The 18,378-nt window shown below is 30.0% G+C and overlaps 1 protein-coding gene across 1 annotated transcript in view; it reads left to right on the forward strand.

Moving 5' to 3' along the window:
* LOC111618068 (interferon-related developmental regulator 1-like) overlaps window positions 1-18,378 on the forward strand; it is a 59,619-nt gene that overhangs the window by 7,234 nt on the left and 34,007 nt on the right. Inside the window, exons 3-4 of the mRNA XM_023359495.1 lie at window positions 7,885-7,972; window positions 15,198-15,278. Of these exons, the coding sequence (XP_023215263.1) occupies window positions 7,885-7,972; window positions 15,198-15,278 (169 nt within the window). The remainder of the gene's footprint in view (window positions 1-7,884; window positions 7,973-15,197; window positions 15,279-18,378) is intronic.

Here is an 18,378-nt window from a genome sequence, read left to right on the forward strand (position 1 = left end):
ATTAATATAAATAATTTTAATCGCCGTTGAATAAGAAATGTTTCTTTCACAAGAAATGTATAAAATTACAGTACTGTATTAGACTTACGGTACCTAATTTACATACTGACAGACGATAGTTAGCGTAAAAATCTCCGTAGCGTGGCGCCACGCTAGACGGCGGAAATTATATATTTAATTATAACAAAGTTACAATAAGTTAATATATAATTATATATACAGTACCTAATTTATATATAATTAATATATAATTATATGTACAGTACCTAATTTATATATAATTTATATAATACTGTCCAGACGATAGAAATCTCTCTGTAGCGTGGCGCTACGGATGGCGGGAAAGTAGTTCGGCTGCCCGATGACGTTTTACGTAATTATAGGAGTTTTTTACCTTTTTTTACAGATACCGTCACAATTTTTTCGCAGTTTTATAGGAATTGTAATTATAGGGGGGTCAACTGTATTTGCTTTGAATTTAAGCTGTCTTAAAGATTGGAATAAAAAGTGTGGCTTAAATTCAAAGTAATAAGGTATTAAACTCAGAATCCTTGAAAATCACTTAAATCATATTTGTGCTCACTGGTAACCTTGTATAATTTTCCTAATTGAATGCCATCATATTGCTGGTCCAATAGAAAGAAGAAACTGTTGCATAAGGGGGTCGAAGTAATTTGACTAAAAATAGTCATTGACCTCCCTTTGAAGAGAGGATGGTCAAAATACTCTACTAATTAATATTAGTCTACTATTAATATTTGAAGTGATCCGTGTTGGACAGATTGTGATGGCTTCACAATCTGTCCAACTTCAATCACGTGTCATTGAAGTTGTACACACTATACACAGATTACAACTACAGGAAATTTTGAATGAAGCAATGTCGCCATGATAATAAATAGGAAAAATAAACATTGGCACATAAAAAAGACTTCAAGCTCTACTTTGTGCCTTAAAATCATAGCAAATCATAGCATTAGTTTGGTTGAATGTTAGAACATCTTTCAGCAGTATTAGTAGTAAGTTTGAGGCAATAGATTTATGAGTTAATAAGGGTAGATGAAATCAGGGGAGGGAGGAGGGGTGGTTAAGTATGTCCTTGTAAATACTGCATTTATAGAAAAATTATTGAAATTGGCTAGGTTTATTTGGTTATGGAAACACATGACATGTGAGTGATCTGTGAAGGAGGATGAATCCTGGGAAGACTTTTATGTAAAGCTGGCTCCTATTTAGGGGTTATTAACATGAAGAAATTCCACATGGCCAGTTTGTTGGCGATGCACAAACCCACAACTGACTACTAGTGTTTGATGGTTTTATAGACTCAATTATTGGAGGGTACTTATTGGGCTGCAATTTGAAAAAAAAATTGAAGACCTATAAATTCCCACTGTCATCCATTCATCTGTCTGTCCTTCCTTAATCTTGAGAATAGAGTTAGATGAATGTCAAGACCAGATATGGAAAACCTAAAAGCAGGAGGCCCAGATTAACTAAATACAAACTTCTGGTTTGTGCCAGAAGTTTGTATTTAGTGCTAGAAGTTGGGAAAATCTTTGAATTGAAGTAACGTGACCAGAGTTGGATATGTGGGGAAGGACGAAAGACACCTCTGTGGAGTCTGCCGACGTTGGGCCGATGCCACTTGCCTTAGAGGTCGTCCTTAAGGTAAAAGATTACGACCCTCACTTTGCCCACAATCTGTCAGGATAATGCGAGAAAGCCTTTTTTTGTATGGGGTAGCGGTTTGCTGGACGCAAAGATGACTCACACAGAGAACAAATTTACAAAATTATACTGTGTTTATTTAAACAAAGACATCGTGCTTACAGATAAGGCAAAAAGGTGTACTGCAACCATACTGCAGCCGCAGATGATCCTGGAAGTGTGCACCAACCAGGGAGTGTTCATCTGTCTTTCCGGTAAAGTTTTCCACAGAATCAGATGTGGAGGTCCGGGAGGGAAGAAAGAGTCATCAGGAAGTTGGGTCCCTTATTTACCCTGTGCTCAGAGTCATTAGTCTTTTAAGTTTCTCCTCTGTTTTTCATTGGAGTCTTTGGGATTTCTCTTTTGTCCATCACCAGAGTTTCCACATTCCGTGCACAAGGATTGACACACTCAATCATCACCTCCCCATGTCCTTGAGAACTTGGACTCTTATATAACATTTTTCTCCCAAAATCTTGAGGGTTTGGTTGGTCTGAATGGTGGTCCCTGTAATTCTATTGGTCTCTAGTCTGTTGCCAGGGGCTCAATTCAGGCTGCAGGGTCACCAAACATCCCCATTTGGGCTGTTCTCCTGGAGTTGGGTCAAGCCTGTCCCCGGATGACAGACCCATAAATTTTACTTAATGTGTATTTTTCTGTTCTGGAGAAGACTCAGCTGTCCTAGCTGCTGCCCCCTCCACAAGAGTGTCAGCAGGTCCCGCTTTGAACTCTCTGTAAGGTGACCGTCCAAAGTTACCCTGGCAGACAATCCCTCTCTTGTTCTCACAATGTACAGTACCTCTGTACATAATGCTTTTCCAGTTAGCAGGGGCAAAATGCTATACATGCTAGTGCTATGTAACAGGTAGCAACCTGTTACCGTAATGTCATGTAATAGTATGTCTATTTTGTACTATATCATTTTCACAATAATTAAATTAATATAATATATATATATATATATATTTTAAAAATTATATCCTTTTTTGTAAGAATTATATGTATAGTTTATTTCCTTAAATTTTTTTCAATAGATGGTGCAACATGTAAAGAATGCAAATTGAATGTAGACAGAAATTAATTGACAGAAATCCAATCAATATTTTGGTGTAGGATGTATGACATTATCTAAGTTAGAAGTATATGGATATAACTGCCGAGTTTTGTAGCAATTGATTGAACAGCCTAGGGTTGTGAATAGCAAACAAACATCCTGGTTTATATATATATATAGGTTAAACCAAGCAGAGACCATACATACTAGTCTGTCTATGGAAAGAAGTGACTTGAGAGAAACGTCATGCATTATGTCACTTCAGTTAAAGCAATCAGCACATTCCCTAATAATGTCAGCACTTTTTGCTTAATATGTCAGAGAATGTGTGAATTTTATTTTATTTTCTCTCACTAGATAACAGAACAACTTTTCCATTAATTATGTTATTTTTTTATAGCATGTAATATCTGTAAAGAACAACTACTATAGCAAACTTCCTTATACAGTGGGTGATCGGTTAACGAACAGATCAATTAACAGACAAATCGGATAACGAACATTTTTGCGAAAGATTTTTATGATCGGACAACGAACTCATGTTCGAATAACGAACACTTCACTGAACAGACACAAGAAGAAGCGACGTAAAATAACGAATACCGATTGGTCTTCCTTTGTCTTCAGGCAACAATTCGAAACTTTTCGGAGCACGGGAGATGTCGACATCATGTTCAACCCAGTGTATATTGATCGGATAGTATTCCCCCCGAACTTTGAAACTCTCCCATGTAATTCCAGCCTTTTATATTTCTGATAGAAACAATCCTTTTATGTTTTCTTCTGAAAAAGAGGATTGATGCCGATATCTGCTATTAAAGATCTTTTGAAGAAGTGGGAGGACGTTAGAACAGCGGTCTTAAAATGGCATCCAAACCAGGTTGAGGTTAATAGGCTTAGGGATCTCTACAATTACAATGCGATTAATTACTTCTGAAAAATCACGAAGAAGACAGAAAAGCAATTGACATTGGACAGATTTTTTAACCCCCAAAAACGGAAAAAACATGACAAATAAATATACAAGACTGTGTATATATGTATTTTTATTATTACATATGAATAAACGTAGTAAGAAAGTATATATTTTTTATTTTTTGGGAGTCTCCAGAACGAATTAATCAAATTCCCATAGAAACCTATGGTAAATCGATAATCGGTTAATGAGCAATTCGGATAGCGAACAAAGTCTTGGAATGGATTATGTTCGTTAACTGATCACCCACTGTATTCCAATACCAGAACATGAAGCTTCCATAACACTAAAAAATAAAAATTGCCAGGACAATAATGACATTTATAGAAAATATATTTCTTTTTTGACTATACATACATAGATGAGTCTTTGTCTATTTTCTGTCCCTTCACACGCTGTACGAGGCAATAACAAATTCCACTGGTGAAGTCAACCTTTTTATGTAGGCTACCATTCGCCATAAAATTTTGCTATGCTACCACTAGAGGATGATGATAACTATTTATTTTATGGTGAATGGTAGCCTACATAAAAAGGTTGACTTCACCAGTGGAATTCGTTATTGCCTTGTACAGCGTGTGAAGGAACAGAAAATAGACAAAGACTCATCTATGTATGTATAGTCAAAAAAGAAATATATTTTCTATAAACTTCCATAACATTATTTATAATAGTGGTGACATGTTTAACAAATGAGAAAGAAACCAGAAGTACCTTCCACAACTAAGCAATCAATGGCTGATGCTCATTGGTTAATACCCAAGTTGATTCTTTTCATAGACATTATAATCTAATAATTAAGCTGATTATTACAGTAGATGAAAAATATTGCCTGACAATAATTTTATTATTGAGCCACATTTTGATTAATTCATATAGAATGTTCTGGAATGAAACTCATATACAACTTACGCTTAATGTGCAGTTGAATTGCCAATTATGTTGCCTGGAGCTTCAGTTCCTGGATCTTTCTTTAAGACAAATTGATGTAGAAGATATTGCTCACTTAATCCAAATTATGTAGCATTTATATATTTAATTACAAAATGTATGGTGATAATACAAATTCAGCTTGATTATTTGATTAATAAATAAGATATTTTAATTTCAGAATTGAAACTTAACATAAAAGAACAATAATGATTAATTATTTCATGAGAACATTTTTAAAATAAATCTGTTCAATTCTTTAATAATACAATTTTATCAAATACTTAATGAAAACTAACTTACAGATCAAATAAAACATACCAATTATATTTTATTACTATTAATGATTTAGTATATAATTCAAATTATGGCCATTTGTAAGAAATCAAAATTTGATGATCTAAAATCTGTCGGAAATGCTTATTAAAATTTGACATGAAATGCATAGTTTTCGATTCAACAGAATATACTTGAAATTATATCACTGTAATGTTTTTAACTATAAAAGCTTCAGCATTAGATGTAGTTTATGATGGCTGTTTTTTTTTCAATGCTTATGGAATTATCATAATACCTTACATAAAACATTGAACTTTTATGATAATTTTTGTGTAAAATTCAACTTGAACATATTTTTTGTTGACATAGTAATTTTTTATTTTTATTTTTTGTAATAGGCATATTTAATCCTGTAGTGTTAAAATAAAAAAATATATAGTTGGTATGTTGAAATTTTGGATATATATAATTTAAAATTTTTCAGTTTTTGTAATTAAATCAATTATATGATAGTAACTATATTTAATTTTGTTATACTTTAATTAACTAAATTAAAATATAACAAAATCATTTGAAAATTATTACAAACTAGAAGATCATGCAGTAATGTGATTCTTCTACATATCACATAAGAATGCAATATAACTTTAATATTAGATTTGTTAAATTTGAATAGGACGAGATGATATCCTGAAAATTGTTGGAATTATTATTAAATTGTAATGTTCAAACTTCTCCGTTTTTATTTGAGATTATAAAAAATATAGTAGAAATGTATTTGCTTTAAAAAGAACAGTATTATAAGAAATTATCTTGAACAATTTTTATACCTTGATTTAATTTTTCTTATTTTTTATAATTTAATTTAATTCTTTTTATTTTGCATTACAGAAAATAATTCACTTTTAGTATATCCTGACAGATAAATATGCCTAACAAGGTTGCAACCATTCTGTTATCTCAGATATATGATTTGTTGTGTTGGTGCTTTAAATTATATAGAATAATACAGAGCATTATCCACAATAATGACTGTATTGTTGTGTATATTTAAGAGCAGATTGTTTTTAAACCATTCATGAAAATAAGCACCATTTATTTTGTCATGATAATCTTGAAATTTCATTTTTGACAAAAGTAAAAGAGGTAAAATTTGGGATGAAATGAGTATCACTTTCAGTGTGACACAAAATAAGATGGCACCCTTTTCTGTAGATGTTTGACACTCATGAATTGTATTATCATGCTTTGTTTTTTGTTCATAACACAGTCATTATTATGGATAATGCTCCATATCATTTTGTAGAAAATGACAAAGCACCAACAGCAGCAAACCATAAATTCTAAATAATGGAATGGTTGCAACCTGGCATACATACCTGTCAAGATACACTAAGAGTCATGTTTCATCCATATAGTTAAAGGAATGTGTTACTTTGTTACAGAAATGATTTAATTGCCACAGATATTTATGATGTGTATCTTTTTCATATTTTAAGTGCTGCTTGTTCAGTGGTATTTTCTGAAATGTCACTATGTCTCTAGAAAATTAAATTTTCTTTTAGTACAGCTTTTTTTTTTCAGTAATGTCCAAAGTGGGATAAATATCTTTTCTGTGCAGTTCTATGAATATTTGTCTAACAACATACAGATCAAAATCATCCATATCACTCATTTGGGAATTTTATGGGCATTTCTTGCTTGGAGTTGTCAATAGAGATTTCTTGTTGCTGAAATGCTTGCTTCACCGTCTTCTATAATGTGTCAAATAGTTGAGAGTGAACATGTGATCATCTGCCATTTATTGCCAAAGGCCTTCTTCATTCTATTGAGCAAGTTAAGGTTAAAATAATTAAATACATATCAGCACTATCTCTCTTGCTTGAGGATGTAATGTCTTTTATTTCAACATTATACTGACTTAACATTTCAAAATGTCAATGTGAAGCAATAGTGAACTAGCAGTAGTGACAAGATAAATGATGTTTATGACTTGCATGTTTTAATTGCAAACATCTTATTCGGAAGAATGATGTCATGTTCATCTTTTGCCAAAATAAATAAATATTATTAAATTTAATAGAAGATGGTTGCATAACTTCTTGACAAATTATTTAGTGTTTAATTAATTACATAGTCATATTATAAACTGATAATTTGGTAATTGTTTAATTCCAGCTCAATAGTTAAATCTGGCTGTATCACTTAAAAATTATTAAATGTTTTCAATTTTTGTAAGAAATTATATTTTATGGTGATTCAGATGATAGCTAACAAGTGAATATAAGTCAGTATACTTTTGTTCATTTGATCTCTCAATTATCCAGTATATCCCTCAGTGTGAATACTTGTGTGCTTCACTTTCCATGAAAATGTTACTCATCTGAAATATTCTATTTTCTTGTTTATTTATATTTCATTTCTGTGTATAGTGCATGTCAGTGTGTCATATTATCATCAGTTTGACTGCCTTCAAAAACAATCTACCAAAGGACACCAGGTAACATCATTCATTTTCTTTAGGTAGGCTTTAGGTCTGTACAATCTCAGTAATCTGGCATCTTTCTGTGCAAGGAACAGCCAGCAGGGGGGGTGTTTTTAGGCCCTTTACCGCTCAGAGAACACAAAAGGCCAAAAGGAACAGCCAGGTTAGCAAGGGTCTAGTGTAATTTGAAAAACATTGACTTTTGTGTTTTCTGTTAATGTACATTTTAATTGTTTTTTATAATTGAACTTTTATAATAAATACATTTTGTCATTATTTATTATTATAATATTGATATTGTAACTTATATGTTATTGTAGAATAATCTTTGAATGCAATTGAATTAATATTTTAGTTTTAAAAGTAGCCAATATAGTACAGAATAGAAAATAATACAAATAATATAATTCGAGTATAAATTGATTTTAAATAATATTTGAATGTAAATAGGGGGTGAGCCAGAAATTGAAGAAAGTCCTATATATGATGACTTTGAAGAGAAACTGAAAGAAGCAATAGATGGTACTAATCAAAAAAGGTAGTTTATATAGTTCAGTTATTGCAATTATTAAAGTAAACATAATTTAGTATAATAATTTATAAATAATTTTCAAAATATTGTAGATTAATATTTTCACAAAAGACAAAAAAAATGAGACTGTAGTTTTGAATGATTTTTCTTTATGATGAAATGATGAGCTATCCATAATTTATTTTCATGTAAAAATATTCAATAAAAATCATTTATTTGAAATTTTAAAATGGAAGAATGATTTACATTTAAATGGAACACTTGAAAAATATAAGAAATAAATTCTTGTTTACATTTATTTTGTCAGATATAAAATTATTTCAAATATATAACTTATTATTTAACTCTAAACAGAAGATTGGCCAAAATTGTCTTAATCTGAGATGAAATTAGCCAAAGGAAAAGTTGTTTAACTGGTTTTCATAGTATCATCTGCCATTTATTGCCAAAGGCCTTCTTCATTCTATTGAGCAAGTTAAGGTTAAAATAATTAAATACATATCAGCACTATCTCTCTTGCTTGAGGATGTAATGTCTTTTATTTCAACATTATACTGACTTAACATTTCAAAATGTCAATGTGAAGCAATAGTGAACTAGCAGTAGTGACAAGATAAATGATGTTTATGACTTGCATGTTTTAATTGCAAACATCTTATTCGGAAGAATGATGTCATGTTCATCTTTTGCCAAAATAAATAAATATTATTAAATTTAATAGAAGATGGTTGCATAACTTCTTGACAAATTATTTAGTGTTTAATTAATTACATAGTCATATTATAAACTGATAATTTGGTAATTGTTTAATTCCAGCTCAATAGTTAAATCTGGCTGTATCACTTAAAAATTATTAAATGTTTTCAATTTTTGTAAGAAATTATATTTTATGGTGATTCAGATGATAGCTAACAAGTGAATATAAGTCAGTATACTTTTGTTCATTTGATCTCTCAATTATCCAGTATAACCCTCAGTGTGAATACTTGTGTGCTTCACTTTCCATGAAAATGTTACTCATCTGAAATATTCTATTTTCTTGTTTATTTATATTTCATTTCTGTGTATAGTGCATGTCAGTGTGTCATATTATCATCAGTTTGACTGCCTTCAAAAACAATCTACCAAAGGACACCAGGTAACATCATTCATTTTCTTTAGGTAGGCTTTAGGTCTGTACAATCTCAGTAATCTGGCATCTTTCTGTGCAAGGANCAGAATTAGCACTGCTAACTCAGAAGTAAACGCACCCATAGTAGTCTATAGATGTGCTATGAGTCCAGGGGCCATATTCTGGTCATCATCTCTTGTCTATCGTCTCTCACAAGCCAGCTGCTGATTGGCTAATCATTTGTTTATGTCTCGAGAGTTCATCATGTCTCTCTAAATGTGATTCTGGACAACTTTTTCTCTCTTTGCTTCTCTTGTTTATCAGAGACGAACAGATAGTTGTCTTTTGACTAGTCTATTGTCTTTCGCCTCGATTTTGTTATATCCAATACGGACGACTGGATGCTACTTGTGCTGTACAATCATATTAGAGAATGTTCTCTATCTAAGGAAAGAATATTTCAAGAGAGAAAATGCTTTTGATTTTTTCCAGTGCCTACTTGGAAACATCACTGATTTTTTTTTCTTTTTTTAATTATCCTACATCAATTACTGAACTATCAAATATGATGTTAATCTTACTTAGATAGTAAAGGAGAAATAGATGGTAATATTTCAAAAAATATCTAAGTACGCACACTTTTATAACTTAGGTTATTAAAATTTTTAGTTTGTTAAGAGACAAATTGACATTATAATCTAAAAATGTTAAAAAAAAAAAAATACATAGTCAAAATTACATGCTTTATTTGAACATGTGCTTTCTTTGCCATGTGATCTATGATTACGTACTCTGCATTTTTGAAAATTTTACAATGTTATTGGTTAAAATTCTATACCATGTTGTGTGCGCAGATAACCCGAACATGTATAATCAACTGAATAGAATTGTGACATCAACAACAAAGATGAGATCATTATGAATGACCAGAATCGCCACTGTGTATGAGAGACAAATTTCGTCTCTTGCTTTGACATCATTCATCATTGAAAGAAGAGATGAGAGATAAGTGACCAGAATACGGCCCCAGAGCTATGGAGTTGTAATTGGAAATTTTGTGTATTGACTCCACATCCTGATGAAAACAGAATTTGTTCTTAATAAATTTGTATGAATTATATTTCTCATTTGACAAATTTATAATTTTAAATATTTGTTTATTTTATATTTGGGTGAAACACTTCAAGATATTTATTGCCTCCTAACTTAACATTGTTATGATTAAAAAAAACTTTCAAAAATCATATATAAATTGAAAACAGATTCAAATTATTTTTCATAAATCTTATGATTTAAAATGCACAAAATGAAATCAGCACAAAATTGAATATCCTTTTTTATGAGTTTTACTTTGAAATTTTGTCATCTATTCTGATTATATTATGAAATTTATTTGGAATAATAATTGTCTTTGAAATATGGTTTTCATTCAAAGAAATATAATTGATGAAACTGAATTTTATACTTCATTTAGATAGCAACAAGTGTCATTTTTAGCTTACAGTTGTAAGCTAAAAATGAAACTTGTTGCTATCTAAGTGAAGTATATAAAACATTATAAAACGTTATAATCAAATTATATAAAACTTAAAAATTTTAAAATACAATTAATTTAATAAATTCCCTGAAGAATTCATTAATTTAATATTGATTTATTAGAGTGACATAAAATTATAGAAATAACAATCTGTTCATCAATTTTTATATAAATGAAAATGAAAATTGCTTTAAGTTTTTAATCTTTATTATAAGATATTTTTTACAAATTGATTATGATTTTGAAGTTTGGTACTGTACTTTCTAAGATATCAAAAAATTTTATATTGCAATATATACAATTATTTGCAATATAAATTTAAATATGATGCACTGATGAGACTTAAAATCAATTTGTTTAGTTCAAAACTAGTTGTCTTCAACTATTAGCAACAAGTTCTTTAAACCCCAAATATGTCTGTTATTTAATCTCATGACATCAAATTACTCATTTTAGTTATTTATTTTATCTGCTTATTTGTTTAACATATGTCATATAACAAATGATGCTCTTTCCAAATAACAGAAAAAAAAAGATTATACTGAAATTTTCTGCATATAATTCACACTAATGTTCATCCTGTGTAAAATAGCTAGAATGAAAATAAAATCATTGTATATCATAACTTGCAACTCTAAAGTTGCCATTGAAAACATGTCATTTAACTAGTATGAAGTTTAGAAGGTTTTGTTTCAGACATTTTATTTTTATCTGTATCTTTCATTCTGTTAGCAATTCATTATAGAGATAATTTTGTGAAGTGAAGAAAATGGAATATTTGAGACTGAAAACTATGTGAAAACTGCAATGTGTGAAAAACACAAAATGTTACCAATTGATAAATTTTTCAATCTTATTTAATTGTACTATTAAAGAGTACACAAAAATTGTCAATGTTTCTTTGTTTCTGTCTTAAAGAGGACTAAAAGTTTAACTCTAAAACATTTATTAAAAAATGAAATAGAATTTAAAAGGTTAAAAAGTCAAACCAATTTTTGTAGAGAGAAAACACTTTATTACATCATATTTATCCCTAAATGCATTTTGCCAGTTACTGGGCTCTTCGGTAGGGCTTGTAAAAATACAATAAAGTTCCAAATAATAAGGTGTTGGTTACGTAATTTATTTATTTTTGCTGAGTAAGATAGTGTTTGATAGTGTTCAAAGTTCCAAATGTCAACTATGATAAAACTCCATTACAGTCACCTATCCTGCGTTTACAACTTTTATACCCGACAAGGTTTACCCAGCATTCCATTGGCAGCACGCCATTATTTAAATTTACAGAGTTACTTTGCATAACAATTGCAAAGTGTTCTTTAAATTTTCTTTTTACACAATTTGTTTCTTTGTATACAATCTTTACTTTATTAATATTAATTTGACTACTATGAGCATTACAATGTAAAAATACTGGTGAAGTACTAACTTAATCTTACTGCAGCAAGATGTTCTGATAGTCTGACTTTTAACTTCCATTTAGTTTCTTCAGTGTAAAAACTTGGAATTCTACATGTTCACTGTAATCTGTATACCACACCTTCTTCTTCTAACAGATGTTTTTTATTAATGTTACTTATTTTCATTAATTCAGATAACCTGATTTTTTGAATAGGAGCTAATTTTATTAAAGTTTCAGAAAAAATTTTTGATATTTTTCATATAATCCTTTAATATATGGAAAAGATACATACTTTTTGATTTCCTGTTTTTTCTTTACTTGATATCTATTTAACATAAAATCATGATACCATTTTTTTAACAAATTTATTGGGTATCCATTTAACAAATACTTCTTATTTACTGTTTTAACTTCACTTTCTCTCACATTAAATTTAGTTGTTCTGGAAAAAATCTTACTTATCTCCATAAAATATATATTCTGTTTTTGACTTACTGGACAATATGATTTAAAATTTATAACTCTTTTAGCATTATACGGTTTTTCATTTTTACAATATTCAAGGTGATAATTAAAGTGTTTAATTGTTATATTAGATAGTTTATTTTATTATATTTTTCAGTTTCATGAGTAAGTTTAATATATGAATTAATTTTATTTGCTTGTTGCAATATTTGATCAGACGATGTTATTTTACTATTATATATGATTACTATATCGTCAACGTACCTTGCAAAAAAATTTTTTCCTGTCAATCTTGATAAAGTTTTGTCCTTATCTATCATAAAGAATTCCACTAACTTTGGGCCACTAATACAACCCACAGAAATACCATCTTTTTGGCGATAATATTTTCCACTTATTGTAAAATAATTTTTATCCAACAAGAAGCTAATAAGATCTATCAAATAGTTTGGAACATTGTACTTATGTAAACTTTGCACAATCATTTTTTTATTAATTAATAGAAGGGTACATTGATACTATCTCTAAACTCATTAATTTATACTCCGGTAGGATTTCTCCTCCTCCTAGTTTTGATATCAAAACATCTGCATTCTTTATACTAAATTCTGAATTTGAAATAGCCTGTAGAGTTTAATATTACCAAAGATGGGCATGAGAAAAAAGGGGAAAGATCCCCAAATAAAAGAGAAAATTGATGACAAAAAAACAGTGCCATCTTGCAGAGTTCGTCATTCATCTTTTCCTCCAAGTAACTTGGATATACCTATCCTGCCAATCACCACACAGATTGACCACCTATGTTCTTTAAATTGTTAAGTTATTAATGCATTAGGAAAGCATAGCAATTCTTCTGTTTTAGAACTGAAATGGATTTAAGTCAGGAAAACAAAAGCATAAATGCAGACAGAAACAGAAAACTTTATAAATAACAGATTGCGCAAAAAGCAAGCTGGTTACTAGAGAGTTTTGTACAGGACAACTTTTAAATTAAGATGTAATACCAGGTTGTTCAATAAGTTTTGTCGTTCGATAATAGGTGGCGCTAGTAGGAGCGTCACTTTATTACTCTAAAAATAGTACTACTATTTCATAAACACGTGTCAAGTTTCAAGTAGATCAGTTAACTCATTGTATATTTGCAGCTGTTCAAAGTCGACGTGTCATTGTATTTTTTTACGATGGAAAAAATCGAATATCGTGCAGTGATAAAATTCTTATTTTTGGAAGGTGTAGCACCAAAACAAATTCATGAACGATTGTTAAAAGTGTATAAGGACTCTTCACCTTCAATCAGAACAGTAGAAAGATGGGTTGCTGAATTTAAACGTGGTCGTACGAGTCTTGAAGACGATCCACGTGAAGGGCGTCCAAAAAGTGCATCAACACCAGAAATCGTAGCAAAAATACAGCATATGGTTTTGGAAGATCGTCGATTAACCGAGAGAGATTTAGTAGAAGCCCTAGGGATTTCGTTAGGCAGTGTGAGCAATATTTTGGCCGAAGTTTTGGGTTACAGAAAGCTGTGTGCACAATGGGTGCCGCATTCGTTAACTATGGAACAAAAACACATTCGAATGCAACTTTCTCAGCAACATTTGGAGCGTTTTAGAAAGGATAAAAAGGATTTTGTGCGTCGTTTCATCACTATGGATGAGACATGGGTCTACCACCATGATCCTGAATCAAAACAAGAGGCTAAAGAGTGGTGTGAACCCGGTACTTCGGCTCCGAAGCGTGTTAGGGTCCAGAAATCGGCCAAGAAGGTGTTAGCATCAGTTTTTTGGGATGCAAAAGGAATTTTGTTTGTGGATTACCTCCAAACTGGTAAAACAATAAACTCAGATTATTATTGTAACCTTTTGGACCAGCTAGATGTAAAAATTCGTGAGAAAAGACCTGGTTTAAAAAAGAAAAAAATCATTTTTCATCAAGACAACGCCCCCTCTCACACAGCTCAAAAAACCATTGCGAAAATCAGTAAATTAAAATACGAATTGTTGCAACATCCTCCCTATTCGCCAGATTTAGCTCCCTCTGACTTCTGGCTGTTCTCACATCTAAAAAAATTCATGCGTGGGAAACGATTTTCATCGAACGAAGAGGTAATAGCAGCCGTGGAAGCGTATTTTGACAGTCTTCCGGATTCTCACTTTAGGGATGGAATCCATAAATTAGAAGATCACTGGAACAAGTGTATTGAAGTTCAGGGAGATTATATTGAATAATAAAATGTATTTCAAACCATAAAATCATGTTTTTCTTATCGAACGACAAAACTTATTGAACAACCTGGTAATGTGTCAAGTTATAAACTAACACATTCTTCACACTTCACACAATATAAATGATTTAAACATAATAATAATAAACATTTAAATCAAATATTTGCTGTTCAGACAATAATTCTGAAATTAAATTACAAATTGAATATTATCATTTTCTAATAAAAACAAATTTCAAACAAAAATATTATCTTTGGATTAATAGCTCAGTTAAGATTTAGAATAATTAACTCAAAATTGAAAATTCTGTTGATTAACTACAGTTTCATCTTATTCATATTTTATTTAACATCTAGTTGGTATATTGTTTAAGATATCAGAAAAATATTAATATATAATAAGGTTACATATGGTTTGATTTTTGTTAAAATTAAACTTATAATGAAATAGAAAATTTTTAATTTTTAAATTACTGTAATATTTTATTATAGTGCTAAAGGCAGACAGGTGTGCCTAGAAGCTGTTAGAAAAGCATTATCTACAAGATATATGTGTGATTTTATTGTAGAAAGGTAAGATAGATAAATTCCATTTTTTTTTTAAATTGTGTTTTATTTATTATTGTTCTGTAATAAAATGTTTGTTAGCATTGGATATTGTAAATCTTGCTTTTAATTCATTTTAATATATTTAAAAAATATTTTTATTGAAGATTATAAAAACGTTTTCAAAAATTAATGCATGTATATTTTTATTTTTAAAAAATTTACTTGCTTGCATAGCTTTCTGCAACTTTTCTTTGATTTACAAATCATTATCATTTTTGTAGACCAAAGAACCTGAGAACCCACATTAAAGAAACCAATATTTACTTTTTACTGTCATTTTTAGAACCTAAGAACCACATTAAAAAAGGTAAACTTTAATATGAAATCTTAATACAAATTTAATAGGCCATGCAGTTCTAATAAGGGCAACCATGACCTTACATGGCTACATATGTTTTCATTTTATTTTTTATATGTAGAAATCATAACTGAAGTGCTTTTAGAAAACTGTTCAGATTTTGAAAACAGATCAAATATGCTTTAAGAATATATACAATTCATTACATTTTAATAAAATATATGTAATGTCATAAAGAAAAATGTATTCACTATATTGAACAANTATAAAAACGTTTTCAAAAATTAATGCATGTATATTTTTATTTTTAAAAAATTTACTTGCTTGCATAGCTTTCTGCAACTTTTCTTTGATTTACAAATCATTATCATTTTTGTAGACCAAAGAACCTGAGAACCCACATTAAAGAAACCAATATTTACTTTTTACTGTCATTTTTAGAACCTAAGAACCACATTAAAAAAGGTAAACTTTAATATGAAATCTTAATACAAATTTAATAGGCCATGCAGTTCTAATAAGGGCAACCATGACCTTACATGGCTACATATGTTTTCATTTTATTTTTTATATGTAGAAATCATAACTGAAGTGCTTTTAGAAAACTGTTCAGATTTTGAAAACAGATCAAATATGCTTTAAGAATATATACAATTCATTACATTTTAATAAAATATATGTAATGTCATAAAGAAAAATGTATTCACTATATTGAACAATGAGCAAAATCTGATCCAGTTGCACATACAGGTAACCCCCATATAACACTGCACTTCTATAGCACGGATTCACTCTAACACGGTTCGAGAATTGGTACCATCCCCCGTATAACACGGTACTTTTATAGCACGGATTCACTCTGACACGGTTCGAGAAATGGGTAAAACCCTCGTACAACATGAAATGTAATAAATTTTTACATACTTAAGTACTAATAGTTCACGAAAATTATTATTTTCGTGAACTATTAGTACTTCAGTGTGTAAATTTTCTTTTCTCGTCTCCATACACATGGTCCTTCGCGAAAATTGTTTCAATTTTGCCAGATCTCGACGCTTCTGCTTCTGGTGTTGCCAGATGTTTTTCCCTTATTCCATAAGTGCTTAGCACCATATAAGGAAATTTATAAAGATCTTTTAACTAGAAGCAAGCAATCTAAAATTACATACACTTTTTGCAAAAGGTAAAGCATGAATCTGAAAATAATGCAGAAAAATGCTCAGAGGATAACGATAACTTGCCAAAAATAAAACGCTCTCGGTTAGTAGTGCTTTTAGTGATGACAAAGAAAACATTGTTTAATTTATATTAATATGTATCACTTAAGAAAATTTTAATAAAGATATTTATCTTAATTATGAAAATATAGTAGCATGTTTTTTAATTTTTGGAACCTAACCCTCCTTTTAGTACTAGTTCTTTGTTTCGCATAACACGGCAATTTTTTGGAACGTAACTACCGTGTTATACGGGGGTTACCTGTATTTCCTACTTGCTGCAATGATGTTTATTGCAAACCAAACAGTATCTGACATATCCTCAAATTCAAAAGAGATGCTGATCAAGGAAGTGCTGTCAATAAACAGAATTATTAGTTAAGGCCAATTAACAATTTATGAAGAACTAATTGTCTACATGGCTTTATTTGGCACACATTTATGATACCAGTCTGGGAGTTAGGATATCTTTTCTGTCATTCAGAAATAATAATGTTTCTAATTAATATTTACAATATATTTTACAGAAGATTTGTTTAACCTGTCCTATGTTGATCCCGAAAATTTTCGGGTTGACCTCATTGACCTGCGTGGGCGATCCCGAATATTTCCGTGTTTACATTGGAACGTTTTTGATACTAGATGTCGCTTTGTGTTGTAATTTTTATATTAAAACGAACTTTTAAAATAAAATTTTTTTCGTTTTTAGATTATTCAATATATTTATTTTGTTTGTAAAACATTAAAAAAAATAATTTTTTATGATACAGTAAACATGATTTTTATTTAAAAAAAAAATAGGCTTAACATCAACGAAAACTCAACATGGTGTCACATGCAACAAATAAAAATTTCAACATCGAATAGGTTAAAATGTTAAGCCAGTACATGAATACATATAAAAAGTAATAATAATGAAATAAAGTTAGTATTCATTTTCACAATGTAATATCACTTATATGGCAAACCACAATCAAATCTTGATTTTGCCTTAACAAATATTTGTCTCTGAAATTGTAATATTAAATCAATTTTGTCATTAAATTGAATTATCTCAAACAATAAAAACTATATATGTTAATGAGGTCTGCCTTATACCTGTCTGAGGATTGATTCTTGTATCTGTTGGCCATTGGAGACATGATCTTTGCACTTACCGACACAGAGAGGTGATCCAAGAACAAATTAGTCACCATTGTTTGCATTATTCTTGTTTTGTTTCATATTTTGCACCTATTTTCAGTTAGGTGTACACAATGCTGATTGGGCTGAAATTTGGAAAAATTGTAGACTTATAAATTTCCACTGTCATCCATCCATCTTTCCTTAATCTCAAGAACACATTTAGGTAGATGAAAGAAGAGACCATGTATGAAAACCTTAGGGATAGGAGGCTCCGATTAACTATATAAGAACTTATATAAACCAAAAGTCGTGTTATTTCAATTGAAAAAGTTTCCCCTGAAAGGAGTTAGATGATTGGCATGAGTGTATTGCTAACAGGAAATGTTTGATGTTCAGAGGTAATACTAATTTGAGGTCGAGAGTA

This window comes from Centruroides sculpturatus, unplaced genomic scaffold, assembly GCF_000671375.1.
Source record: "Centruroides sculpturatus isolate CEXI.00-Female unplaced genomic scaffold, Cexi_2.0 scaffold155, whole genome shotgun sequence".
In the NCBI taxonomy this organism is placed as follows: Eukaryota; Metazoa; Arthropoda; class Arachnida; order Scorpiones; family Buthidae; genus Centruroides; species Centruroides sculpturatus.